This window comes from Hypanus sabinus, chromosome 7 (assembly GCF_030144855.1).
Source record: "Hypanus sabinus isolate sHypSab1 chromosome 7, sHypSab1.hap1, whole genome shotgun sequence".
NCBI classification, from domain to species: domain Eukaryota; kingdom Metazoa; phylum Chordata; class Chondrichthyes; order Myliobatiformes; family Dasyatidae; genus Hypanus; species Hypanus sabinus.
Window position 1 is genome coordinate 178,783,130 of NC_082712.1, and position 27,338 is coordinate 178,810,467.

General features: G+C 48.3%; 1 protein-coding gene across 1 annotated transcript in view; it reads left to right on the forward strand.

Moving 5' to 3' along the window:
- Positions 1–27,338, forward strand: part of mrvi1 (murine retrovirus integration site 1 homolog) — a 619,638-nt gene that overhangs the window by 153,041 nt on the left and 439,259 nt on the right. The window contains exons 16-18 of the mRNA XM_059976243.1: positions 1,282–1,362; positions 4,817–4,980; positions 6,468–7,095. Coding sequence (XP_059832226.1) covers positions 1,282–1,362; positions 4,817–4,980; positions 6,468–7,095 — 873 coding nt within the window. The remainder of the gene's footprint in view (positions 1–1,281; positions 1,363–4,816; positions 4,981–6,467; positions 7,096–27,338) is intronic.

Here is a 27,338-nt window from a genome sequence, read left to right on the forward strand (position 1 = left end):
CTCCTTAAAACTATCCATCCACTGCTTGACAGTTCCACCCTGGGGAGAATGACTGATGGCTTGAAAATTTCAATTCAGTGTTTTTTTAAACTTGTGAGATTAAGAGTCGCAAGGTCACGTTGCAGCTCCATAAAATGCTTGGAGTATTGTGTTCCGTTCTGGTTGCTTCATTGTAGGAAGGATCTGGAAGCTTTAGAGAGAGTGCAGAGGAGATTTACCAGGACAAGCGAGCATGTTTTATGAGAAAAGCTTGAGTGGACTAGGGCTTTTTTCTTAGAAGTGTAGGAGGATGAGATGTGACTTGATAGAGATGTATGAAAGGTATAGACAGAGTGGACAGTCACATTCCAGTGACATTATGGGTTAGTGTAAGTGAGTTGTGGGCATGTGTTGCTGTTGGAGGTGTAGACTGTCTCCAGCACATCCTCGGCCTGTGTTGGTCATTGATGTAAGTAACGGATTAACCTTTGGCGTCTGGTCAGCTGAGGGACCTGTTTCCATGCTGGGAGGCTCTGACTCTGACACATTGAGACAGAATTGCATGAAGAGCAGGAGACGTAAGGCTGGAGATGGGAGATGGGAATAACCCATGGGGTCCAGCATGGACTCAACTGCACTGCCGAGAGAGGTCATGACCACCTCTTCCTTAACTTCAAAGTCAAAGGAAATTTATTTTCAAAGGATGTATATGTTACCATATACTATCCTGAGATTTGTTTTCTTGCAGGCTTTCACAGGAATATAAATGATGCATTTTAAAGTATTGGCTCATGGGAGAATGAGGAGGTGGTAGATAGGAGTTACAGGTAGGCAGTCACCCATAGGTCGCAGGAGAGAGGTAACTGAGGAAACCCACGCAGCTACAAGGAGAAGTTACAAATTCCTTATGGACACTGGAGGGAACTGAAGCCAGGTTGCCTGTACTGTGAAGCGTTATGCTGACCACAACAACGCTGTGCTGCTCTACGATGGTAGCAACAAGAAAAGGATATGGTCTGGATGGTGGATGCTGCTTTCCTGTGGCAGCTCAGTGATGGGGAGGCTGAGCTGCAACCAGTTGAGAATCTCTCCACTGTATGTCTATACAAGTTAGTCAACGTGCTGAATCCATCAAACTTCTAAGAAAGGTGAAGTGCTGTTGGTCTTTATAATGGCACTTCCCGATGGAGTCACTCCAGCTGCCCTCTGAGGCGGAGTATTCTGATGCCTACGGCTTTCCTGTAGCAAAGCTCGAGAGCAGGTCTGTCGGCTGATGTGTGACGCGGTCTTCTCCCTTTCCAGGTTGATCAGCTGAATGTCCATGCCGCTACCTTCATGACGCTGCTGCGGCGGATGGAGACTGGGCAACAGCTGAATGTTCAGGTAACTGTCAGCAGGGGGCAGCGACGGACCAGGAAACCACTCAATCCCTCGTTCTGGTTCAAGTTCAAGTTTATTGTCACTCAGCTGCACACTCGCATACCACCAAATGAAACAACATTCCTCTGGACCAAGCTGCACAACACCGTACATATCACTCACACATAACACATAAAGTAATATACCTCTAGTAAATTAACAAATAATTAGGTGCACTTGTGACACAAGTTAAAAAGTAAACAGTATAGCACTACTGGCACCTGATACGTGATGAGACCTGGGTGGTGGCAGGGAGTTCTGTAGCCTCATGGCCTGTGGGAAGGAGCTGCTTCTCATCCTAGCAGTCTTTCTCCTAATGCTACGGTATCTCCTGCCTGATGGTAAGGGGTCAGAGAGATTGTTGGAAGGATGGGAGGGGTCATTGACGATGCTAAGGGCCCAGGAGATAAGTATCTCCGATGGGTGGCGGAGAGACCCGATGATCCTCTCAGCAGTCGTCACAATCCTTTGTCGGGTCTTGCGGTTAGATTCCTTGCAATTTCCATGCCAGAAGGTGACGCAGCTGGTCAGGACACTCGAAGGTGCTGCTGTACAAACTGGTTAGAATAGCCTCATGTTGGATACAGGATCGATGTTCTGGTAATCTGCTCTCTGACTGTTTGGAAATCCCGGCAGCTCGACATCTGGCTCACGGGATTTTCCCATGCCCTCTTAAAACTTACAGGGACACAGTTTCCTGCACTGTCTCAAATCTCTCACTGGATAATTTATCACACTATAAAACCCGTGAATTCAAGTTCAAGACCAGGTTTAATTGTCACTCAACCACACACATGAATGCAGTCAAATGAAAGAGTGTTCGTCCAGGACCAAAGGTGCAAAGCACAGAACCGCAGTCACACACAGCACAAATAATTGTGATTCCAGAAAAAGATACAGTTACAAAAATAAATAATGATGATAATAATACAGCCCGTCATGGTGATGGTGTGTGGATGTTGTCCTGGAGCCACGGTTCTGCAAGAATATGCCACAGCAGTTCCTCATCTCTCCCAAGTGCAGCCGCAGATGAACACAATCCAGAATGAAAGGTATTATGGTTTTATCCAGAGTAATGTCCAATAATCCCAAAAATCTTCCAGTCGGCCATCTCCAAAGTCTTGGGAGTGCTGGATTATTGGAGTTTCCCTGTCCCTGTGTTTATCTGCAGTCTAGCTGTTGCATTCCTTGTACCTAATCTTCAAGTAAACGTCTTAAACTGTGCTGACCCTGTCTGGAGATTGAGGGAATGTTGTATTGTGGTAAGCACACGTCAGTCATCTCCTGCCACACTGAGGCCACTCTCAGGGTAGAGGAGCAACACCACATATTCCCTCTGGGTAGCCTCCAACCTGATGGCCTGAACATTGACTTTGCCAGCTTCTGGTGATTTCTCCCCTTTCCCCCTCTCTCTTTTTCACCTCCATTCTGTCTCCCTCTCACCCATTAACTTCTCCTCATCTGCTGATTACCTCCCTCTGCTGCCTCTCCTCCTTCCCTTTCTCCGGTGGTCCCCTATCCCCTCCTACCAGATTCCCTTTGCCTTTTCCACTCATCACCTGCCAGCTTCTTACTTCATCTCTCCCTCCCCCACCCACCTGGTCTCACCCATCACCTGCCAACTTGTCCTCCTTCCCCTTCTCCCATTTCTGATTCTGGCTTCTTCCCCCTTCCTTTCCAATCCTGATGACGGGTCTTGCCTGAAGCATCGACTGTTTATTCCCCTCCATAGGTGCTGTCTGACCTTAAGGACTTAGGTTGAAGGTGAGAGGACAGTTTAAGGGAACTTAATGGAGCAGATTTTATTTTATGCAGAGAATAATGGGTGTTGCTAGGGATGGTGATGGAAACAGATTTTCCCCTCTGAAATACAATGCCTCCTCAGTACCGTCTCTCTGACAACAGTGGTGTTCAAGAGAATCATCGTTAGATTTATTATCACTGACAACTGCCGTGCAATTTGTCGCTTTGAGGTGTCAGTACGCTACAATACATTACAAAATAACTATAAGTTACAATAAAATATATAAAAATATAGGTAATAGAGAAAAATAGTGAGAAGGTGATGTTCATGATCCATTCAGAAATCTGATAGTGGAGGGGAAGAAACTGTTCCTAAAATGTTGAGTGTGTGTCTTCAGGCTCCTGTACCCCTCTCTGATAGTAGCAATGTCCTGGGCGACGTGGGTCCTTAATGATGGCTGCTGCGTTTTTGAGTCATCACCGTTTGAAGCTGGGGAGGCTGGTACCCATAAGGGAGCTGGCTGAGTTTGCAGCCACCCTATGCAGCTTTTTCCGATCTTGTGCAGTGCCCCCTCCATATCAGTGGGAAATACAACATGTTAGAATACTCTTTAGACAGATGCATAAACAAGCATATGAGGATATATGATGTGATTAGTTTAAATTGGTATAGATCATGTACTGGCAGATTGGTATGGTGGTTGGTACCGATGTTGTGGGCTGAAGGTCCTACAGGAACTGTGAACTGACTCAGCTCTGAGCTGTGCTCCTGACGGGTGAGTAGGCCTTGGATCCAGGAACTGTGCTCCCGACGGGTGAGTAGGCCTTGGATCCAGGAACTGTGCTCCTGACCGGTGAGTAGGCCTTGGATCCAGGAACTGTGCTCCTGACGGGTGAGTAGGCCTTGGATCCAGGAACTGTGCTCCCGACGGGTGAGTAGGCCTTGGATCCAGGAACTGTGCTCCTGACCGGTGAGTAGGCCTTGGATCCAGGAACTGTGCTCCGGACGGGTGAGTAGGCCTTGGATCCAGGAACTGTGCTCCCGACGGGTGAGTAGGCCTTGGATCCAGGAACTGTGCTCCCGATGGGTGAGTAGGCCTTGGATCCAGGAACTGTGCTCCCGACGGGTGAGTAGGCCTTGGATCCAGGAACTGTGCTCCTGACCGGTGAGTAGGCCTTGGATCCAGGAACTGTGCTCCGGACGGGTGAGTAGGCCTTGGATCCAGGAACTGTGCTCCCGACGGGTGAGTAGGCCTTGGATCCAGGAACTGTGCTCCCGATGGGTGAGTAGGCCTTGGATCCAGGAACTGTGCTCCCGACGGGTGAGTAGGCCTTGGATCCAGGAACTGTGCCCCCGACGGGTGGGTAGGCCTTGGATCCAGGAACTGTGCTCCGGACGGGTGAGTAGGCCTTGGATCCAGGAACTGTCTTGGATCCAGGAACCGTGCCCCCGACGGGTGGGTAGGCCTTGGATCCAGGAACTGTGCTCCCGACGGGTGAGTAGGCCTTGGATCCAGGAACTGTGCTCCTGACGGGTGAGTAGGCCTTGGATCCAGGAACTGTGCTCCTGACGGGTGAGTAGGCCTTGGATCCAGGAACTGTGCTCCTGACGGGTGAGTAGGCCTTGGATCCCGCTACTGGAATGTAACTCTCCTTTCTGTGACCCTCTCCGCAGGACTTGAGGCTGGAGCTGGAACAGACGATGCAGGCTGTTGTAAGGAAACTTCACCTCCTGGCCCCGGTTAAGGACTCCTGGGATGAATCCATGGAGGCACTGGAAGTGGCCTGTGCGCGGTGTCAGCAGGACTACATCAACGCCAAGCAGAACCTGGCCAACATGTATGTTAACTCATTAACCCAATCATCCTAAGCTCACTTCACACCTCAGTGATGGGTTACCATAAAACAACTGATAAGCACAAGCAATTCTACAGATGGTGGAAATCCAGAGCAACACTCACAAAATACCGGAATAACTCAGCTGGTCAGTCAGCATCTATGAAGGTGATATTTTGGGCCGAGACCCTTCTTCAGTACTTCACCAGAGAGAGAGTGAGTGAGTAGGATAGAAGGAGGGAAAAGAGAGAACTGGGGTTCTCTACCTCTTCATAATACCATAACATATAGGTGCAGAATTAGGCCATTTGGCCCATTGAGTCTGCTCTGCCATTTCATCATGGCTGATCTAATTTTCCTCTCAGACCCAATCTCCTGCCTTCTCCCCATATCCCTTCGTGCCCTGACCAATCAACCTGAATCAAGCTGCTCCTGAATCATTTAGTGTGTGTCTTCAGGTCCCTGATGAGGGTTCCCTGAGTGACAGGGGCCCTTAATGATGGATGCCAACTTTTTAAGGCATTGCCTTCTGAAGGAGTCCTCGATTCTGGGGAGGCTGGTATCCATGATGGAATTGACTGAGTTTACAACTTTTTGCAGCTTTTTCTGATTCTGTGCAATGGCCCCTCCATACCAGACAGTGATACAACCGGTTAGAATGGTCTAAAGCACATCTGAGAGTAAGGTTTTCACTCAGAGGTGGTAGGTATATGGAACACCCACTGAAGGGTCTCAGCCTGAAACGTCGACAGTTTATTCCTCACCATAGATGCTGCCTGACCTGCTGAGTTCCTCCAGCATCATGTGTGTACTAATATGGGATGAGTTGCAGAGGAATTGGTAGATGTTCAAAGATCTTGCCAGGTTCACATTTAGGAATGATTTAGAGACAATACCATAAAACATAGGAGAAGAATTAGACCATTTGGCCCATCGAGTCTGCTCTGCCTTTCCATCACGGCTGATTTATTATTCATTTCAACCCCATTCTTCTGCTTTATCCCTGTATCCTTTGATGCCCTGACTAATCAAGAACCTTCACTTTAAATGTACACAATGACTTTGGCCTCCACAGACTTCCATGGGAATGAATTCCACAGAGTCACCACCCTCTGGCTAAAGAAATTCCTCATCTCTGTTCTAAACGGACCTCCCTCTATTCTGAGGCTGCGCCATCTGGTCCTAGACTCCCCCATTGTAGGAAATATTCTCTGCACTTCCACTCTATCTAGACCTTTCAATAGTTGATAGGTTGCAATGAGATTCCCTCCACCCCATTCTTCTAAACTCCAGTGAGTACAGGTCCAGAGCCATCAAACGCTCCTCATACAAGACATAGGTCAAACGCAGGAGAATGGGCATGATGGTCATCTTGGTCAGCAGGGAAGAGTTGGGGCAGAGGACCAGTATCATTTTGTGAATCTACAATGCGCAGGCTCTTTGGTTTCGTGTGTGTAGTCTCCTGTTAAAGGAGTTGTTGCCTCAATCAGATTGCGGGAGCTGGAGCTTGAGAAGATGCTCAGAGAAGAGGCTGAAGAGCACGCAGCTGAGGCTGAACAGAGGGCGGAGGAAGCCTGGCTCGAGGCAAAGGCTGCCAGTGGTAGATCCCTTGCAAGCAGGAAGCTCAAAGAGTCGGAGGAGAAGCGGGCCGAGAGGGACGAACAGTCATGTTCTCTGGAGCTCCAGGTTCGATGTCTGGGTGTTGAGGCTGACGCAGAGAGTGGCAAGGTCAAGAGGGAGATGGCAGAGGCCTTGGAGGCAGCTGAGGCGAGAGCGCAGGCCTCTGAGGCTAAGTCCAGCGAGGTGGTGAGGAAGCTGGAGGAACGAGAGCGAGAGGCGGCTGCGGAAGGAGCGAGGGCCGCGCGCTACCTGGCTGAGGTGGAGAGGCTGAAGACGCAGGCCGCGGAGTCGCTCCTCGACTCCACCCGGAGGATGCGCGCCCTGGAAGGGCAGGTGGCCACACTATCACAGGAACTGGCGGCTGCCCAGCAGGATGTCTCTGCAGCACAGGACAGGGCAGCCGTGGCAGAGGCGGGGCTGTTGGCTGCCACGGTTGGGCGTCCCGGGACTGAAGGCCAAAGGAAGGCGACAGCAGCAGATGCAGGTGAAACCGAGCAGGTAGGTGGACAGACTACTTGAGCTTCCGTCTGCCTGAATTTGACCTGACTCCCTCTCTTCACACTACTACCATCAGGCACGAGGTCCATTTCAAAGTTCAAAGTACATTTGTGTCACCATATACAACCCTGAGATTCATTATCTTGCGGACATTCACAGTAAATACAAAGAAACACAATAGAATCAATGAAAGGCTTCACGCAACAGGACAGATAAACCACCAGCGTGCAACAAAAGACAACAAACTGTGCAAATACAAAAAGAAACAAGAAATGATACTAATTATTATATATAAATAAGCAATAAATATCAAGAACATGAGATGAAGAGTCCTAGAAAGTGAGTCCAGAGGTTGTGGGAACAGTTCAGTGATGGGGCGAGTGAGGTTATCCCCTCTGGTTCAGGAGCCTGATGGTTAAGGGCCTGCAGCCATCGGGCTCCTGGACCGGCTTCGTTTGCCTCAGGACTGAACTGACTCTGCAGCTCTGGACTTGCCTTTAGGGGTTCCAGCTCATGTTCCGCCTGTTATTTGCTTACATTTTTTGAACTAGTAGGTAGCTGTTGATCCCAGGGGATCATGGGTTTGCACCTCTGGTGGACTGTGGGAATCTCCGGGAGGATTTGAAGAACCAGCTGTTGCCCATGCAGCGGACTCCCCCTCTCCACGTCACTGATGTAGTCCAAGGGAAGGGCAAGTGCTGTTACAGCTTGGCACCAGTGTTGTCACAGAGGTTGTGAACAACATCAAACTGCCTTAGAGACTCTGGCTCCCGATTTCTTCCTCGGGGTTTACTCCCGAAGCCTTTCCCATGGGTGGGTATGGCCGCAAAGCAGCAGAGGTTTAAAATCAGAGTTTTCCTTCTCCTAGGTGGGCTGCTGTCCAAGACTGACAAGCCCCACTTGTCTGAAGCAACTGGTTTTGAGGCACCAGTGGTCTGCCTTTGCCCCTTCTCTTGTCTATAAGACCATAAGATATAGGAGCAGAAGTAGGCCATTCGACCCATCGTCTGCTCCGCCATTCAATCATGGGCTGATCCAATTCTCCCAGTCGTCCCCACTCCCCTGCCTTCTCCCCATACCCTTTGATGCCCTGGCTAATCAAGAACCTATCTTTCTCTGCCTTAACTGCACCCAATGACTTGGCCAGTAGAAACAGTTCTGCCAGGCCTTGTAGCTATGCCACACATGAAGGCCGAGAGTTGGACTTGGTTTTCAGAGGCTATTAGAGTCACACTCCATTTGGAGCACTTTATAGGTAGTGGGAGCTTATCCCTGCTACCACCCCCCGGCTATGACAACCTTAGGAACCATTTTTGAACTATTGGCAAGATTTGTCCACTTTTGCATGTTGGATGTTTGTTAGTCTTTGTCGCACGTGTTTTTTGTGGATTCTATTGTATTTATTTGATTTGTTTTGCTGATGCCTGCAAGAAGACGAATCTCAAGGTTGTATATGGTACACATAGTTTGACAATAAATTTGAACTTTGACCTTTGGCCCTAACACTAGATGTCCCCGAGGGCTCCCAGAGCAGGATGGGGCGGTACAGGTCTTTCACCCAACCAGTCCATGTTGAATATGGTGACCAATGTGATCACCAGACAACGTTATCTGTTTGATGACCCCAATTTTTGTCCCACAAACTACTCCTTCCATGTTAGCTTATGAGATGGTAGGCCAGAGACAAGACCCAATTTCCCTCATTCAGTCCATATCTCTCCATTCTCTATGTACCCACCGATGTACTTAAATGATGCTATCGTACTCTAGTATTATAAGATAGATCCTTGACCTCACAATCTACCTCGTTTTGGTCTTGCACCTTATTGATGCTGTACTGCACTTTCTCTGTAACTGTAACAGTTTAATCTGTTATTGTTTTACCTTGTTTTACCTCAGTGTATAGAACACAGAAAACTCCACAATGTTGTGCCAGCCTTTCCACCTCTGAAAGTGTAAGATCAATCTAACACTTCCCTCCTGCATAGACCTCCATTTTTCTTACATCCATGTGCCTATCTAAGAGTTTTTAAAATCTCCTTAATGTATCTGCCCTTAGAAGGTACAGGAGCCTTAGGGCTCCCACCACTAGGTTCAGGGACAGTTATTACCCTTCAACCATTGGGATCTTGAAACAAAGGGGATAACTTCACTCAACTTCACTTGCTCCATCAACCTAACTTATGGACTCACTTTCAAGGACTTAGCATCTCATGTTCTCGGTATTTATTGCTTATTTATTTATTTTCTTTTGGATTTGCAATATTTGTTGTCTTTTGCACATTGGTTGTTTGTCCGTTCTGTCAGGTGCAGTCTTTCATTGATGTAATTGTGTTTCCTGGATTTACCGAGTAGGCTTACAAGAAGGCAAATCTCAGGGTTGTATATGGTGACATATATATATGCTGAAAATAAATGTGTTTGAACTTAGAGCCCCTACTTCCAGCAAGGCATTCCACACACCCGGCATTTCCCCCTCTACTTTCCTCAGATCATCTTAAAATTATGCCCTCTCTTATTAGCCATTTCCACCCTGGGAAAAACTCTTTGGCTGACCACTCTATCTATGGCTTTTATCATCCTGTACATCAAGTCACCTCACATCCAAAGAGAAAAGCCCAAGCTCACTCAGCCCATCTTCATAAGACACGGTCCCCGAGGAGGGCATGGCTTTTCCCGCGTGCTGTGGTTTCCTCCCACAATCCAAAGGCATACCGGGTAGGTTAGTTGGTGGTTGTAAGATGCCCCGTGTTTAGACTAGGGTTAAACCGGGGGTTGCCGAGCGTTGTGGCAGGAAGTGTTGGAAGGGCCTGTTCGACTGTATCTCAGGTGCCCTGACTGATGAAGGCCAGTGTGAAAAACAGGATTTCACTTCCTTGTCTGCCTGTGAGGCCACTCTTAAATGACTATGCACTTGTACTCCTCTTGCATACGAAGGATGTAAGTGATGAAGTCAATTCAATTCAATACTCCTAGGTTGTGCTGTCCCATTACACTCCCTACGCTCTACCTTTCAAGTGAAACAGAGGATTCTCAGCAGACCAGGCAGCTGCTACGGTCAGAGAATGAGAGAACCAGAATTCATGTTTCAGATCAACAACCTTCCCTGTGAACCTGTCGAACTGAGAGTTGAAACGAGTGTCTGTGGACGGTGTTGAGGTTTGGAACACCCAGGATACAGCTTGGTTAACGTGGATTGAGAGAAAAGCTGTGACATGTTAAAGGGACTGAATTGTCTGGTGGAGTTTGGTACGGATCCTTTGGCTGAGCAGTTTTTCCCTAGCCGCATTAAAGAAAAAGATGAAGATTCACTTTATTTGTCTTGTGTAAGGTGACCGTGAAATGCGTCATTTTGCATCAATGACCGGCAGTCTGAGGATGTGCTGGGGGCAGCCGGCGAGTATTGCCACACTTCTGGTGCCAACACATGGCCCACAACTCTCTAACCCTAACCCCGACGTCTTCTGACTGTGGGAGGAAGCCAGAGTACATAGAGGAAACCCACGCCGTAAGGGGAGAACATTGAAACTGCTCAGAAACAGTGGTGGACATTGAACCCTAATTGCTGGTACTGCAAAGCGTTGTGCTACCCACTACGCTACTGCACGGCCCAATCCTTCCATACCTTGCCTGCTTAACTATCTGTTAATGTAGTGACTGTATCTGATTCCACCATTCCCTCTGGCAGCGAACTCCTGGCATCACCATCCCCTCTGGCACTGAGCTCCTGGCATCACCATCCCCTCTGGCACCGAGCTCCTGGCATCACCATCCCCTCTGGCACCGAGCTCCTGGCATCACCACTCCCTCTGGCAGCGAACTCCTGGCATCACCATCCCCTCTGGCAGCGAACTCCTGGCATCACCACCCCCTCTGGCAGCGAACTCCTGGCATCACCACCCCCTCTGGCACCGAGCTCCTGGCATCACCACCCCCTCTGGCAGCGAACTCCTGGCATCACCACCCCCTCTGGCACCGAGCTCCTGGCATCACCACCCCCTCTGGCACTGAGCTCCTGGCATCACCACCCCCTCTGGCACCGAGCTCCTGGCATCACCACCCCCTCTGGCAGCGAACTCCTGGCATCACCACCCCCTCTGGCACCGAGCTCCTGGCATCACCACCCCCTCTGGCACTGAGCTCCTGGCATCACCACCCCCTCTGGCAGCGAACTCCTGGCATCACCACCCCCTCTGGCAGCGAACTCCTGGCATCACCATCCCCTCTGGCACTGAGCTCCTGGCATCACCACCCCCTCTGGCACTGAGCTCCTGGCATCACCATCCCCTCTGGCACTGAGCTCCTGGCATCACCACCCCTCTGGCACTGAGCTCCTGGCATCACCACCCCCTCTGGCACTGAGCTCCTGGCATCACCACCCCCTCTGGCACTGAGCTCCTGGCATCACCACCCCTCTGGCACTGAGCTCCTGGCATCACCACCCCCTCTGGCACTGAGCTCCTGGCATCACCACCCCCTCTGGCACTGAGCTCCTGGCATCACCACCCCTCTGGCACTGAGCTCCTGGCATCACCACCCCCTCTGGCACTGAGCTCCTGGCATCACCACCCCTCTGGCACTGAGCTCCTGGCATCACCACCCCTCTGGCACTGAGCTCCTGGCATCATCACCCCCTCTGGCACTGAGCTCCTGGCATCACCATCCCCTCTGGCACTGAGCTCCTGGCATCATCACCCCATGGCACTGAGCTCCTGGCATCATCACCCCTGGCACTGAGCTCCTGGCATCACCACCCCTCTGGCACTGAGCTCCTGGCATCACCACCCCTGGCACTGAGCTCCTGGCATCATCACCCCTGGCACTGAGCTCCTGGCATCACCACCCCTGGCACTGAGCTCCTGGCATCACCACCCCCTCTGGCACTGAGCTCCTGGCATCACCACCCCCTCTGGCACTGAGCTCCTGACATCACCACCCCTCTGGCACTGAGCTCCTGGCATCACCACCCCTGGCACTGAGCTCCTGGCATCACCACCCCCTCTGGCACTGAGCTCCTGGCATCACCACCCCCTCTGGCACTGAGCTCCTGGCATCACCATCCCCTCTGGCACTGAGCTCCTGGCATCACCACCCCCTCTGGCACTGAGCTCCTGGCATCACCACCCCTGGCACTGAGCTCCTGGCATCACCACCCCCTCTGGCACTGAGCTCCTGGCATCACCACCCCCTTTGGCACTGAGCTCCTGGCATCACCATCCCCTCTGGCACTGAGCTCCTGGCATCATCACCCCTGGCACTGAGCTCCTGGCATCATCACCCCTGGCACTGAGCTCCTGGCATCACCACCCCTGGCACTGAGCTCCTGGCATCATCACCCCCTCTGGCACTGAGCTCCTGGCATCACCACCCCCTCTGGCACTGAGCTCCTGGCATCACCACCCCTCTGGCACTGAGCTCCTGGCATCACCACCCCTGGCACTGAGCTCCTGGCATCACCACCCCCTCTGGCACTGAGCTCCTGGCATCACCACCCCCACTGGCACTGAGCTCCTGGCATCACCATCCCCTCTGGCACTGAGCTCCTGGCATCACCACCCCCTCTGGCACTGAGCTCCTGGCATCACCATCCCCTCTGGCAGGGAGTTCCTGGCATCACCACCCCCTCTGGCACTGAGCTCCTGGCATCACCACCCCCTCTGGCAGTGAGCTCCTGGCATCACCATCCCCTCTGGCACTGAGCTCCTGGCATCACCACCCCTCTGGCACTGAGCTCCTGGCATCACCATCCCCTCTGGCACTGAGCTCCTGGCATCACCACCCCTCTGGCACTGAGCTCCTGGCATCACCATCCCCTCTGGCACTGTGCTCCTGGCATCACCATCCCCTCTGGCACTGAGCTCCTGGCATCACCATCCCCTCTGGCACTGAGCTCCTGGCATCACCACCCCTCTGGCACTGAGCTCCTGGCATCACCACCCCCTCTGGCACTGAGCTCCTGGCATCACCATCCCCTCTGGCAGTGAGCTCCTGGCATCACCACCCCTCTGGCACTGAGCTCCTGGCATCACCATCCCCTCTGGCACTGAGCTCCTGGCATCACCACCCCCTCTGGCACTGAGCTCCTGGCATCACCATCCCCTCTGGCACTGAGCTCCTGGCATCACCATCCCCTCTGGCACTGAGCTCCTGGCATCACCACCCCTCTGGCACTGAGCTCCTGGCATCACCATCCCCTCTGGCACTGAGCTCCTGGCATCACCACCCCTCTGGCACTGAGCTCCTAGCATCACCACCCCCCTGGCACTGAGCTCCTGGCATCACCATCCCCCCTGGCACCGAGCTCCTGGCATCACCACCCCCTCTGGCAGCGAGTTCCTGGCATCACCACCCCTCTGGCACTGAGCTCCTGGCATCACCACCCCTCTGGCACTGAGCTCCTGGCATCACCACCCCCTCTGGCAGCGAGCTCCTGGCATCACCACCCCCTCTGGCAGCGAGCTCCTGGCATCACCATCCCCTCTGGCACTGAGCTCCTGGCATCACCACCCCCTCTGGCAGCGAGCTCCTGGCATCACCATCCCCTTTGGCAGCGAGTTCCTGGCATCACCATCCCCTCTGGCAGCGAGTTCCTGGCATCACCATCCCCTCTGGCACCGAGCTCCTGGCATCACCATCCCCCTGGCACTGAGCTCCTGGCATCACCACCCCCCGGCAGTGAGTTCCTGGCATCTCCATCCCCTCTAGCAGTGAGGTCCTGGCATCTCCATCCCCTCTGGCAGCGAGTTCCTGGCATCACCACCCCCTCTGGCTGTGATCTCCTGGCATCACCACCCCTCTGGCTGTGATCTCCTGGCATCACTCACTCTCTGGCAGTGAGCTTCTGGTATCACCATCTCCTCTGGCACCGAGCTCCTGGCATCACCCACTCTCTGGGTTAACAAAACTTACTCCTCAGATCCCCTTTAAACTACATACTTCCTCTCACCTTAAATCTGAACCTTCTTATTTCTGATAGCACTGCCATGGGATACAGACTCTGACTATCTGCCCTAACTATGCATCTCACAAATACTTGGGTGGATTAGGAGAATGAGAAAAGAAGTGGCAGATGGAACAGAATGTCAGCAAGTGTATGGTCATGCACTTTGGTAGGTGGAATAAAGGCACAAACTATTTTCTAAATGGGCAGAAAACTCAAAATCCAAAGTGCAAAGGATGTCAGTGGTGAAGAAGACAATGTTAGCATTCATTTTGAGAGGGCTAGGATATAAAAGCAAGGATATGATGCTGAGGCTTTATAAGGCATTGGTCAGACCGCACTGTCAGTATTGTGAGCACTTTGGGACCCCTTGTCTAAGGAAAGCTATGCTGGCATTGGAGAGTCCAGAGGAGGTTCATGAGAATGATCCCAGAAATGGAAGGGTTGACAGATGAGCTTTTGATGTCTTTGCTCACCTCTTTTCAACTTGTCCAATATCTCCCCATAGCTATTGTCCTCCAATCCAGTGTAGTGAATCTCCTCGGCTCTCTCTGCAGCATCACCACATCCAGCCATTACTGTGGTGACCAGACTGCACACATTTCTCCAAGTTGTTTCTCCAACAACTCCAAAGTTGTTTTGTAAAGATGCAACCAAGTCTTACACATCATATTTGACAGCCTGACCTATGAATGCCTTTTTCACCAGGATAGCACGCGGGATCTTTGTAAACGCCTTACTAAAGTTCATTTGTTGTTTTGTGGTAGCAGTAAGTACAATTCGTGCCCGGAAAAGAATAGTGAGGTAGTGTTCATGGACCTTTCAGAAATCTGATGGTCGAGGGGTAGAACAAAGACTGTTTATAAAAACGTTGATCTTCTTTGTGATCAATACATCAGCATCTGCAGGGTCTCATGTGGGTAATTATCGCCTTCTTCAATCTTCTTTAAAAAACTCCATTAAGTAACTGAGATAACGTTTCCCCAACTCAAAGCCACACTAATCTGCTCTTTCCCTTCCAAATATCCACACCCCTTTGAACTTTCATCAGTAATTTCACTCCCATTAATGGAGGTGTCAGCTTTTTGTTATTACCTCACCTTCCCTTGCTACCTGTCTCAACCCAGATTATTCTCAACCTTACCTCAGTCGCCATTAGCTGGAACTACAATGTCTTGTCTGTCATCACATGAGCCAAATGTTGGCTCTGGATTTCTCCTCAGGCCTTATTCATGAAGCCTTCCCCATGAGTGGGTTTAGCCACCAGGCAGTGGCGGTTTGAGATCGGAGTTTTTCTTCTCCCAGATGAGCTGCCAATCACAACTGATGAGCCCCATCGACCCAAAGTGACTGGTTTTAAGGACCCATTACCTGCCTTTTCCTGTCCTCCTGTCGGTAGAAATGATTCCAACCGGGCTTGGCAGCTAAGCCACATGTGAGGGCCAGGGGTTGCACTTGTTGTCAGAGGCTATTTGAGACGCATGGCATTGATAGGTAGAGGGAGCTTATCACCACTACCACCCCCCACACCTTGGTTATGACATCCTTAAGGAACCATTCACCTAGTGCTGCCATAGAACACAGCATCCATCAAAGACCCCCATCATTGTTGCAAATTGTCTCTGGTTGGGTTTTCAAAGTGTTGTTTGCATAATTGCAGTTCAATCTTAGAACACAGAACTTAGAACAGTACAGCACAGGAACAAGCCCTTCAGCCCACAGTGTTGTGCCAAACCAATTAAGTTAGTAACCAAATAGCAAACTAATCCTTTCTCCCTACAGAATGTCCATATCCTTTTATTTTCCTCATTTTCATGTGCCTATCTAAAAGTCCCTGATTTGTCTGCCTCTGCCACCACCCAGGAAGCGCATTCCAGGCACCCACCACTCTGTGTGTTTAAAAATACTTGTCCCTCACATCGTCTTTGGTCCCGGAGGAATGCTGTTTCATTTGACTGTATTCATGTGTATGGAAACATAGAAACGTCAAAAACCTACAGCACAATGCAGGCCCTTCGGCCCACTATGCTGTGCCGAAAATGCACCTACTTTAGAAATCACCTCAAGTTATCCATAGCCCTCTATTTTTCTAAGCTTCACGTACCTATCCAGGAGTCTCTTAAAAGACCCTATCATATCTGCCTCCACCGCAGTCACCGGCAGCCCATTCCACACACTCACCACTCTCTGTGTAAAAAAAACTTACCCCTGACATCTCCTCTGTACTTACTTCCAAGCACCTTAAAACTTTGTCCTCTCGTGTTAGCCATTTCAGCCCTAGGAAAAAGCCTCTGACTATCCACACAATCAATGCCTCTTATCATCTTATACACCTCTATCAGGTCACCTCTCATCCTCCGTCATTCCAGGGAGAAAAGGCCGAGTTCACTCAACCTATTCTCATAAGGCATGCTCCCCAATCTAGGCAACATCCTTGTAAGTCTCCTCTGCACCCTTTCTATGGTTTTCACATCCTTCCTGTAGTGAAGTGACCAGAACGGAGCACAATACTCCAAATGGGGTCTGACCAGGGTCCTATATAGCTGTAACATTACCTCTTGGCTCTTGAATTCAATCCCATGGTTGATGAAGGCAAATACACTGTTGCCCCCTTAACCACATAGTCAATCTGCGCAGCTGCTTTGAGTGACCTATGGACTCGGACCCCAAGATCCCTCTGATCCTCCACACTGCCAAGAGTCTTACCATTAATACTATATTCTGCCATCATATTTGACCTACCAAAATGAACCACCTCACACGTATCTGGGTTGAACTCCATCTGCCACTTCTCAGCCCAGTTTTGCATCCTATCAATGTCCCGCTGTAGCCTCCGACAGCCCTCCACACTATCCACATCACCCCCAGTGTATGGGTGAATGACAAGAAAAACATTACAAAAAAAATCAAAATATCTTTGAGCATATTTGACTGAAGGCGGTTCACTGCACTCCTCTCACCTCGACTCGAAGCCCTGATGATTTATAAACCAATAGACAACACGATGTTGACATGGTAAGTTGCCATTACGTAGAAGGATTTCTCAGAACGTAGAAAGACTTATTATGTAGGAAGAATTCCACCCCCCCCCCCTCAGATGCTGAGTTCCTCCTGCAGATTGTTCCTGTGGAATACCATAAAACTGTAATACGTAGGATCAGAATTCGGCCGTTCAGTCTGCTCCACCATTCCATCATGGCTGATTTATTATCCCTCTCAATCCCTTTCTCCAGCCTTCTTCTTGTAACCTTTGATTCCCTGATAAATCAAGAATGTCTGCTTTAAATATACCCAATGATTTGCCTGGCTAAAGAAGTTCCCCCTCCCTGTTCTAAATGGATGTCCCTCAATTTTGAGGCTGTGCCCCCCCCCCCCAAACATCCACATCCACTCTATCTAAGTCTTTCAGTATGCAAAAGTTTTTTTTAATGAGATTCCCCTTCAGTCTTCTAAACTCCAGTGCATTCAGGCCCAGAGCCAATCAAAGGCTCTTCATACATTAACCCTTTCAATCCTGGAATCATTCCCGTGAACCTACTCTGGAACCTCTCCAATGTCAGCACATCTTCTCTTCGATATGGGGCCGAAAACTGCTCACAGTAGTCTAAATGCACTCTGACCAATGTTTTATAAAGCCTCAGCATTACATCCTTGCTTTTATATTCCAGTCGTTTTGAACTTTGGAACCCTCCCCCAGAGAGTGAACGCTTGGTCTCTGGTACTGCTCAAGCTTGAGATTGTGATATTTTTTGATGCTGTAAGTTTGGGGAAATGGAAATTAGACAGGATAGTGGAGTGGTGGTGCAGAGTCATCAATCAGGTTCCAGAGGCCTCGTCCCATCTCTAGTTCATATTCTATGTCTCTGATATTAGATTCATGGAGCAATACAGCATTGAAACAGTTGCTTCAGCCCAACAACCAAGGTGCAGTTTTGAGCTAGTCCCATATGCCTGTAAACCTTGCCAATCCATGGACCTAGAAAGGCCTAGATAGAGTGGATATGAAGAGGGTGTTTCCTGGGGGGTGGGGGGGGGGGGGACAGAATAGATGGGAGTCCATTTAGAACAGAGATGAAGAGGAATTTCTTTAGCTAGAGAGTGGTGAATCTGTGGAATTCATTGCCTCAGATGGCTTGCAGACCAAGTCATTGGGTATATTTAAAGCAGAGGTTGACAGGTTCTTGGTTAGTTGTCATAGGTTATGGGAGAAGGCAGGAGAATGAGGTTGAGAGGGTCTAATTCTGCTGCTATGTTTTATGGTCTATGGCTTCCTGCCCAAGTACCTTATAAACGTTGTAATTGTTCCCGCCTCTACCACTTCCTCTCGCAGCTTGTTCCTTGTACCCATCGTTCTCTGTGTGGCAAAGCCTGCCTCTTAGGTTACCTTTTAAATCCTGCAGCTTCTTGACTATCACCTCTCACCTGCGCTGTTTAGTTTTCCATTCCCCTGGAGAAAATACAGAGATCATCCACCTCATCGGATCTTCCTACCGCGCACCAACAGAACTGTACACAATATCCCATCATGCATAGGGACAACATGATGTCCAAATTTCCTGCAGCAAACTTCCTTTGTCTTTTACAATTGGTTCCCACTGATCTCCACATTTCTCCATCCAGTGATTCGCAGATCTTGGGATCAATTCTCATTAGGGAAAGTTTCAGTTTACACGCAGTGGCCACTTTATTAGGTACACCTACTTGTTAATGCAAATATCTAATCAGCCAGTCACGTGGCAGCAACTCAATGCATAAAAGCATGCAGATGGTCAAGAGGTTCAGTTGTTCAGACCAAGCATCAGAACGGGGAAGTAATGTGATATAAGTGAATTGGACCATGTTGGTGCCAGATGAGGTGGTTTGAGTATCTCTGAAACTGCTGATCCCTGTGATTTTCTTTTAACTACTGAGTGTATTCAGCTCAGCCTGCTGTTGGTGAAAATGAGCCTGAAGCTGTTGGTTGTCCTAGAATGTGATCACCAAAACCCCCACCCAGAGCCTTCTCCTGTGACTATAACACCTTGTCATTGTTTTGTGCAATTCATATGATACAGGAGCAGAAATAGGCCATTTGGCCCATTGAGTCTTCTCCACCATTTCATCATGGATGATCCAATTTTCCTCTCAGCCCTAGTCTCCTGCATCCCCCCACTCCGGTGTATTCCTTCAAGAATCTAAGGAGAGTCTCAACCTCTGCCTTTAATATACATATAGGATAGGCCTCCACAGCTGTCTGTGGCAAAGAATTCCAGAGATTCACCACCCGCTGGGTAAAGAAATTCCTCCTTATCTCTGTTCTAAAAGGATGCCTCTGAGGCTGTTTCCTCTGACCCTAAACTCCACCACTATAGAAAACATCCCCTCCACATCCATTCACTCTATCACTCTTTCAACATTCGATGGGTTTCAATGAGGTCACCTCTCATTCTTCTGAATTCTATTGAATACAGGCCCAGGACCATCAAACACTCTTTATATGAAAAGTTTTTGAATCTTGGAATGCTTTTTTGTGAACCTCCTTTGAGCCAGCTTCAGTATCAGCACTTAATTTCTAAGATAAGGGGCCCAAAAATGCTCAAGGTGAATTTAACCCCGTTAAATTCAATTGCTTTCCTATAATCAAACCCAACAATACACACAAAGCTCTCACCAGAGTTCAAAGTAAATTTATTATCAAAGTGCATATATGTCACCATATACACCCCGAGATTCATTTTCTTGTGGGCATTCACATTAAATACAAAGAAAAAACAAAATAATAACAATACATAAGTAATAAATATTGAAAACATGAGTTGTTAGAAAGTTAGTTTGTGGAATCTGTTCAGAGGTGAAGTTATCCCCCTTATCCAAGAACCTGATGGTTGAGGGGCGAATACTGTTCCTGGACCTGGTGACGTGGGACCTGATGCTCCTGTACCTTCTTCCTGATGGCAGCCATGAGAAAAGAGCATGTCCTGGATGTGGGGATCCCTGATGTTGGAATCTGCTTTCCTGCAACAGTGTTTCATGCAGATGTGCTCAATGCTGGGCCTGGGCCATATCCATTACTTTTTATAGGTTTTTCCGTTCAAGGGCATTGGTGTTTCCGTGCCACGGCCTAGAGAGAGCAGAGGGAAATAAACATACTTGATCAGGAAAAGATAGAAAATGTTGCTCATTTTAAAACTTGAATTCGATCCAATAAAAACCCACAAAATTCCAGATAAAATATTTCACCATGACAACAAAACAGTACTATCTAGACACAGGCCACTGGGTGAGTGTCTGAAAGTCCCAGACAGCAGTCGAAAAGCTGCCCGAGGCCTGGCTGTTGAACAACTGCCTGCCCAGGACATCATCTCAGTCACAAATCAGAGAGATATCAGTTCCCTACTTGCCCCAGAATCAGAATCAGGTTTATCATCACCAGCATGTGACATGAAATTTGTTTTCAAACAGCAGCAGTTCAATGCAATACATAATCTAGCAGAGAAAAAATAAAATAAAAAAAAATAATAAATAAATAAATAAATAAATCGATTCCGTATATTGAATAGATCTTTTAAAACGTGCAAGAATATTGTATATTAAAAAAAATTGAGGTAGCGTCCAAAGATTCAATGTCCATTTAGGAATCGGATGGCAGAGGGGAAGAAGCTGTTCCTGAATCGCTGAGTGTGTGCCTACAGGCTTCTGTACCTCCTACCTGATGGTAACAATGAGAAAAGGGCATGCCCTGGGTGCTGGATGTCCTTAATAATGGACACTGCCTTTCTGAGATACCGCTCCTAAATATCACCTGGGTGCTTTGTAGGCTAGTACCCAAGATGGAGCTGACTAGATTTACAACCTTCTGCAGCTTCTTTCGGTCCTGTTCGGTAGCCCCTCCATACCAGACAGTGATGCAGCCTGTCAGAATGCTGTCCACAGTACAACTATAGAAGTTTTTGAGTGTATTTATTGACATGCCAAATCTCTTCAAATTCCTAACGAAGTATAGCCGCTGTCTTGCCTTCTTTATGACTACATTGATATGTTGGCACCAGGTTAGATCCTCAGAGATCTTGACACTGAGGAACTTGAAGCTGCTCACTCTCTCCACTTCTGATCCCTCTACGAGGATTGGTATGTGTTCCTTTGTCTTATCCTTCCTGAAGTCCACAACTAGCTCTGTGTACACCACTCCACTAGTGGGCACTCCTGTACGCCCTCTCATCACCACCTGAGATTCTACCAACAGTGGTTGTATCATCAGCAAATTTACAGATGGTATTTGAGCTAAGCCTAGCTACACAGTCTTGTGTATATAGAGAGTAGAGCAGTGGGCTAAGCACACACCCCTGAGGTGCGCCAGTGTTGATCGTCAGCGAGGAGGATATGTTATCACTAATCTGCACAGATTGTTGTCTTCCAGTTAGAAAGTCAAGGATCCAATTACAGAGGGAGGTGCAGAGGCCCAGTTACTGAAACTTCTCGATCAGTATTGTGGGAATGATGGTATTAAGTGCTGAGCTATAGTCGATGAACAGTATCCTGATGTACCAGGTTGTCTAAAGACATGTGGAGAGCCGTTGAGATTGTGTCTGCTGTTGACCTATTGTGGTGATAGGCAAATTGCAGTGGGTTCAGGTCCTTGCTGAGGCAGGAGTTCAGTCCAGTCCTGACCAACCTCTCAAAGCATTTCATCACTGTCGATGTGAGTGCTACTGGGCAATAGTCATTAAGGCAGCTCACAATATTCTTCTTAGGCACTGTGTAATTGTTGCCTCACCCCTCACCCAAGCCAGGGGAAGTCTTTTTCAGACTGGGTCTAATGCACCCATACCACACTTCTCCATCGCTCAGTCACCTCTATGAAGAAAGATGGGAGCATTAAGGGACCAGTCAGCCCCTCAACCCTTTTCTACATCAGTCAGACTCATCCAAACTTATGCTACAAAATGCAAGATCTCCCAGTAGCTAGCCCTTTTGAAAGCCTCCAATTACCTGTGACTTTACAGAAAGGGAACCATCAAGTTAAATTTCAAGTTTAATTGTAATTCAGCCATACAAGTGAATACAGCCAAACAATACAACGGTCCTCCAGGGCCAGGTGTGAAACACAGAACCAACAGTCACACGCAGCACAAGGCACATGTAGTTAGGATAGCAGAAACACATAGTCACTGAAAATAATAATAATCCAGCCCAAGTCCCTGAGTGTCACAGCCTGTAGATTGATGGTTGTCCAGGAGCTACAACTGTCTGCAGTTCCTCATCACGTGCTGGCATAGCTGCAGGTGAACGTAATCCAGCAAGTGATCACTGGAGGACAGCACCGATAGATGGGGCCAGCCCAGTCTCTCGCTGTGCCACACTCCCCCCTGCATCTCCTCCCCTAAGTGGCTGCGGCAGACACCCCACTGGTCCGTGCAAAAGCCGTGGCCACGCAGCTCCCCCGCTGTTGATCTCGCCAATGAGCCAGCGAACCCGACTTGCCGTATCCTACATAACCGATGTCCACCAGGGTCTTGTGATTACTTGAAAAATGTGTGTTGCATAACAACATCAGCACAAGTTGAAGGATTAATGTTCTTCAGGTCCGTTCCAGAGCCTGGTGGCAGTGAAGAAGAAGATGTTGATGTGTAGTTCTTCGGGCTCCTCTACCTTCTGTCTGAAGGCAGCATTGAGAGGAGGGCATGGCTTGGATGGTGGGGCCCCGGATGATCTCGAGACATCGGCTCTGTAGGTGTCCTTGATAAAGGGATGAGCTATACCTGTGATGGAACTGGCTGAGTTCCACCAATGTCTGTGGCCTTATGTTGTGGAGTTCCCATACCAGGCTACGATGCAACCAGTCCGAATGTTCTCTACTGTACATCTGTAGAAGTTAGTGTCAGTCTTTGATGACATGCCAAATCTCCTTAAACTTCTCAAAAAGTAAAGCAGCCAGCACGTCTTCCTTGTGGTTGCATCTACACTCAGTGCCTGTACTGTTTGTACCTAATATTCATGGTCGTCTGCTGCTGTAGCCCATCCCCTTCAAGGTTCGACATGTTGTGTGTTCAGAGATGCTCTTCTGCACACCACTGTTGTAATCAGGAATCGGGAATCAGGTTTATTATCACTGGCATGTGTCATGAAATTAGTTAACACGTGGTTATTTCAGTTACTGTTGCTTGAACCAGTCTGGCCATTCTCCTCTGACCTCTCTCATTAACAAGGCATTTTCACCTACAGAACTTCTGCTTATGGGATTTGTTTTGTTTTTCACACTATTGAAACTCTAGAGACTGTTGTTCATGAAAATCCCAGCAGTTTCTGAAATACTCAAACCACCCTGTTACAGGAAGAAGGTTCTGGAATGGACCCAGTGTTGACTGAGGCAGGATCAGCTTTCTGAATGTTGTCCACATGGAATGGGGGTGTTGGTGACTGCGCTCCAGGGCGGTCAACAGCCTCAGGCTCATTTTCTCCAAAAGCAGGCTGAGCTGACTACTCTCAGTGGCCAATGGTTCAATGTTTCAGCATCGGAGAATGTATACCTGAAATCTGTAGTCATCTTCAAAACAGAAGAAAGCAAACCAAGAGTGAAAGACAGAAAACATTAGAACCCCAAAGTCCTCGGAGATTATCCCAGGAGATCAGCATCTTCTGAGATACTCAAACCACCCTGCCCGGCAGCAACAATCGTCCATGGTCAAAGTCACTTCAATCACATTTCTTCCCCCATTCTGACATTTGATCTGAACAACTGAACCTCTTGACCACGTCTGCATGCTTTTGCTGCCACATGATTGGCTGGTTAGCTTTTTGCATTAATGTACGAATAAAGAGGCCTCCAAGTGTATGTAATGGACCCAGGAGTCAGAACTGGAAGTAACTGCAGGCTTTTTAATCTTCATAGTGGTACTGAAGATACGGTAAAGGATGTTGAGCAATCCATTTTATAATGATTTATTGGAAAGAAAATGAAACTGAGAAGAAAGGCAGCCCTCTCAGAAAGCACTCGGATTCTGTCGGCTTCCAGCTGTGACCCTTGTCCACTGAAAAATCTTTCCCTGGGACCGCAGTGCACAAACAACTCTCTGCAACTTGTTCTGTGTACTTGAGACTCCATGGTGACCGGGCGGAAGATGGCCGGTTTCCTCTGATCTCCAGTTAACATCGATACATTCCAATTATAGTCATACGAGTTGCTCTGCTGTTGGAGATGACAGCTTTGTATAATGTCAGTTCTAGGGTTTAATTAATTTTCAGACATGTATTCCTGATAATCTTATATTATCATAGGCAAGGGATGACTTGTGGAGGGCTTTAAACTCGGGAAAGGTTTGGTAGGACAGAGACAGATAGAGCATCTCCAGTTTTGTGGTGAAGAGCAGGAGCGGGGTCATTGATGTAAGGAAACCAAGCAGGGAATTTGGGAGAATGAGCTTTCCCCAGAGTGTGGTGAGAATGTGGAACTGATTCCCACGGGTCTCGTTGACTTTCTCTGTGAGAAAGCTGCAATAACAAAGCAGGGAGACTGGAAAAGACGCATACTCTGAGGAGGCAGGGGGAGGGGGTGAGCAGGGCCAGATTTACCCCAGACAGGCACACACACATGCATACATATATACCTACATGCATGCACACATGCACAAGCCTGTATATGAAAGCACATGCACACACACACACTAATGCAAGCACACTTGCACAAGCATGCTGATTAACACGTACATGCACACAAAGGTGCATGCACACAGACACACTCACACACACACACTTTCATTCACTCACACACATGCACTCACACTCTCACACACAGCCTCTCATACACGGATACACACACACACACACACACACACACTCATACTCACAAACACTCACTCACAAATGCACACACATATACACTCATACTCACAAACACTCACTCACAAATGCACACACATATACTCTCACACACAATCACACACACTTACTTACACACTCAGACACACTCACTTGCACACACACACTTACTCACATGCGCACATACTCACTCTCTCTCACACACAGAGACACAATGACTCACTCATAAATGCACACACACATACCTACCTAGACTCAATCACACACACACTCACACTCTCTTTCACACACACTCATTCAATCAATCACACACACACTCACACTCACACATTCATTCTCACACACACACTCGCTCACACTCACTCTCACACATGCACACACACAGATTCACTCTCTCACACACATATACTCACCCACAAACACACACACTTGCAGACACACATTCTCACTCACACACACTCACTCATAAACACACACACAAACTCACTCATAAACACACACTTGCACACACACACACCCCAGACTCACTCATAAACAGACACATAGACTCTCTCTCACACACCCCCCCAGACTCACTCATAAACACACACACACACACACACACACAACTGCTAGACACTCCATTGTTATGTCTTCATTATACTTTAATAGCGAGAGCAATATGCTTGGTGAAGTTGTAACCGTGGCAACATTTCATTGATCAAGTGTGCTTTTTTAAAATCTCCTTTCTTTCCCTTGTTAATCATTCCCTTTCGGCAGTTACCGAGCTAACCCTCTGCCTGCTTATGTGTGACCCTGTAACATGTCAGGTGAATGGTACAGCACTCAGAGTGTGGTCTGCTGATAAGAAATGAGTTGTAAATCAATGGAATGAATGGCAGGTGGAATTTAATGCAGCCAAGTGTGGGGCGTTGCAGTTCAGTAGGACCAACCAGGGTAGGTCTTACACAGTGAATGGTAGGGACTGGAGAGTGGGGTAGAACAAAGGGATCTGGGAATCCAGGTTCATAATTCCTTGAAAGTGACATCACAGGTAGAAAGAGCTTTTGGCACATTGACCTTCGTAAATCAAAGTATAGGATGTTATGTTGAAATTGTGTAAGATGATGTAGAGGCCTAATTTAGAGTATCGTGTGCAGTTTTGGTCACCTACCTACAAGAAAGACGTAAATAAGATTGATAGATTTCAGAGGAAACTTACAAGGATGTTGCCAGGACTGGAGGACCTGTAAGAAAAGGTTGGAAAGTTTGGGACTTTATTCCTTAGAATATAGAAGATTGAGGGGAGATATGACAGAGAGATATAAAATTATAAAGAGCATAGACCATAAGATAGAGGAGCAGAATTAGGCCATTTGGCCCATGGCATCTGCTCTGCAGATAGGGTAAATGCAAGCTGGCTTCTTCCACTGAGGTTCAGTGAGAATACAACTAGAGGTCATAGGTTTAAGGGGAACCTGAGGGGAACTTCTTCACTCGGAGGATGGAGAGAGTGTGGAACAAGCTGCCAGCACAGGTGGTAGATGTGGTTCGATTTTAATGTTTACAAGAAACTTGGAAAGGTACATGGATGCGGGGGGTTGGCAAAACCATGAAGGGCTATCGCCCAAGTGCAGGTTGATGGGACTAAGCAGGTTAATGGTTCAACATGGACTAGATGGGCAGAAGGGCCTGTTTCTGTGCTGTAGTGTTCTTTGACTCTAAGTGTAAGCTGTTACATTTTGGAAGGACAGATCAAGGTTAGGTTGTTACACTGAATGAAAGGTCACTGGGTATTGTTGAAGAACAGAGGGAAATTGAGGTACTGGGGCATTGTTCCATTTGAGTGGGATCACAGGTAACAGGACAGTGAAGAAAGTTTTCGGAACACTGCTGTTTATCTGTTACGGCACTGAATACAGGAGTTAGGATGCTACGTTGCTTCTAACCCCTTCCTTTCCAGTCCTGAAGAAGGGTCTTGGCCTGAAACATCAACTGTTTATTCACTTCCATAGGTGCTGCCTGATCTGCTGAGTTCCTCCAGCATTTTGTGTGTGTTGCTCTGGATTTCCAGTGCCTGCAGAATCTCCTGTGTTCAAGTGACGTTGCTGCTGCACAGAATGTTGCTGAGGCCTCATCTGGAGTAACATATTGCATTTTGGTCACGTTGTTATAGGAAGGATGTGCTCAAAATGGAAAGTGTGTGGAAAAGATTTCCAAGGACTGTAGAGATTGAGTTATAGGGAGGGGTTGGCCAGGCTGGGCTTTTATTCTTTGGAGCGTAAGAGGATGAGGAGTGGGTAAAATCATAAAGGGCACAGACAGGATTCAAGATTGTTTCATGTAATTTCCTGTACACAAGTGTAAATAAAGGTGAACAAAATAATTGTCACTCTGGATCCGATGCACCACAAAAAAAACACAATAAGATAAAGAGCACAATAATAATAAAAACACAGTAAATATAAGTGCTTAAGATATCTTTTACACATTGATTGTATGTTCATAAAGTGACACTAGGATGTACATA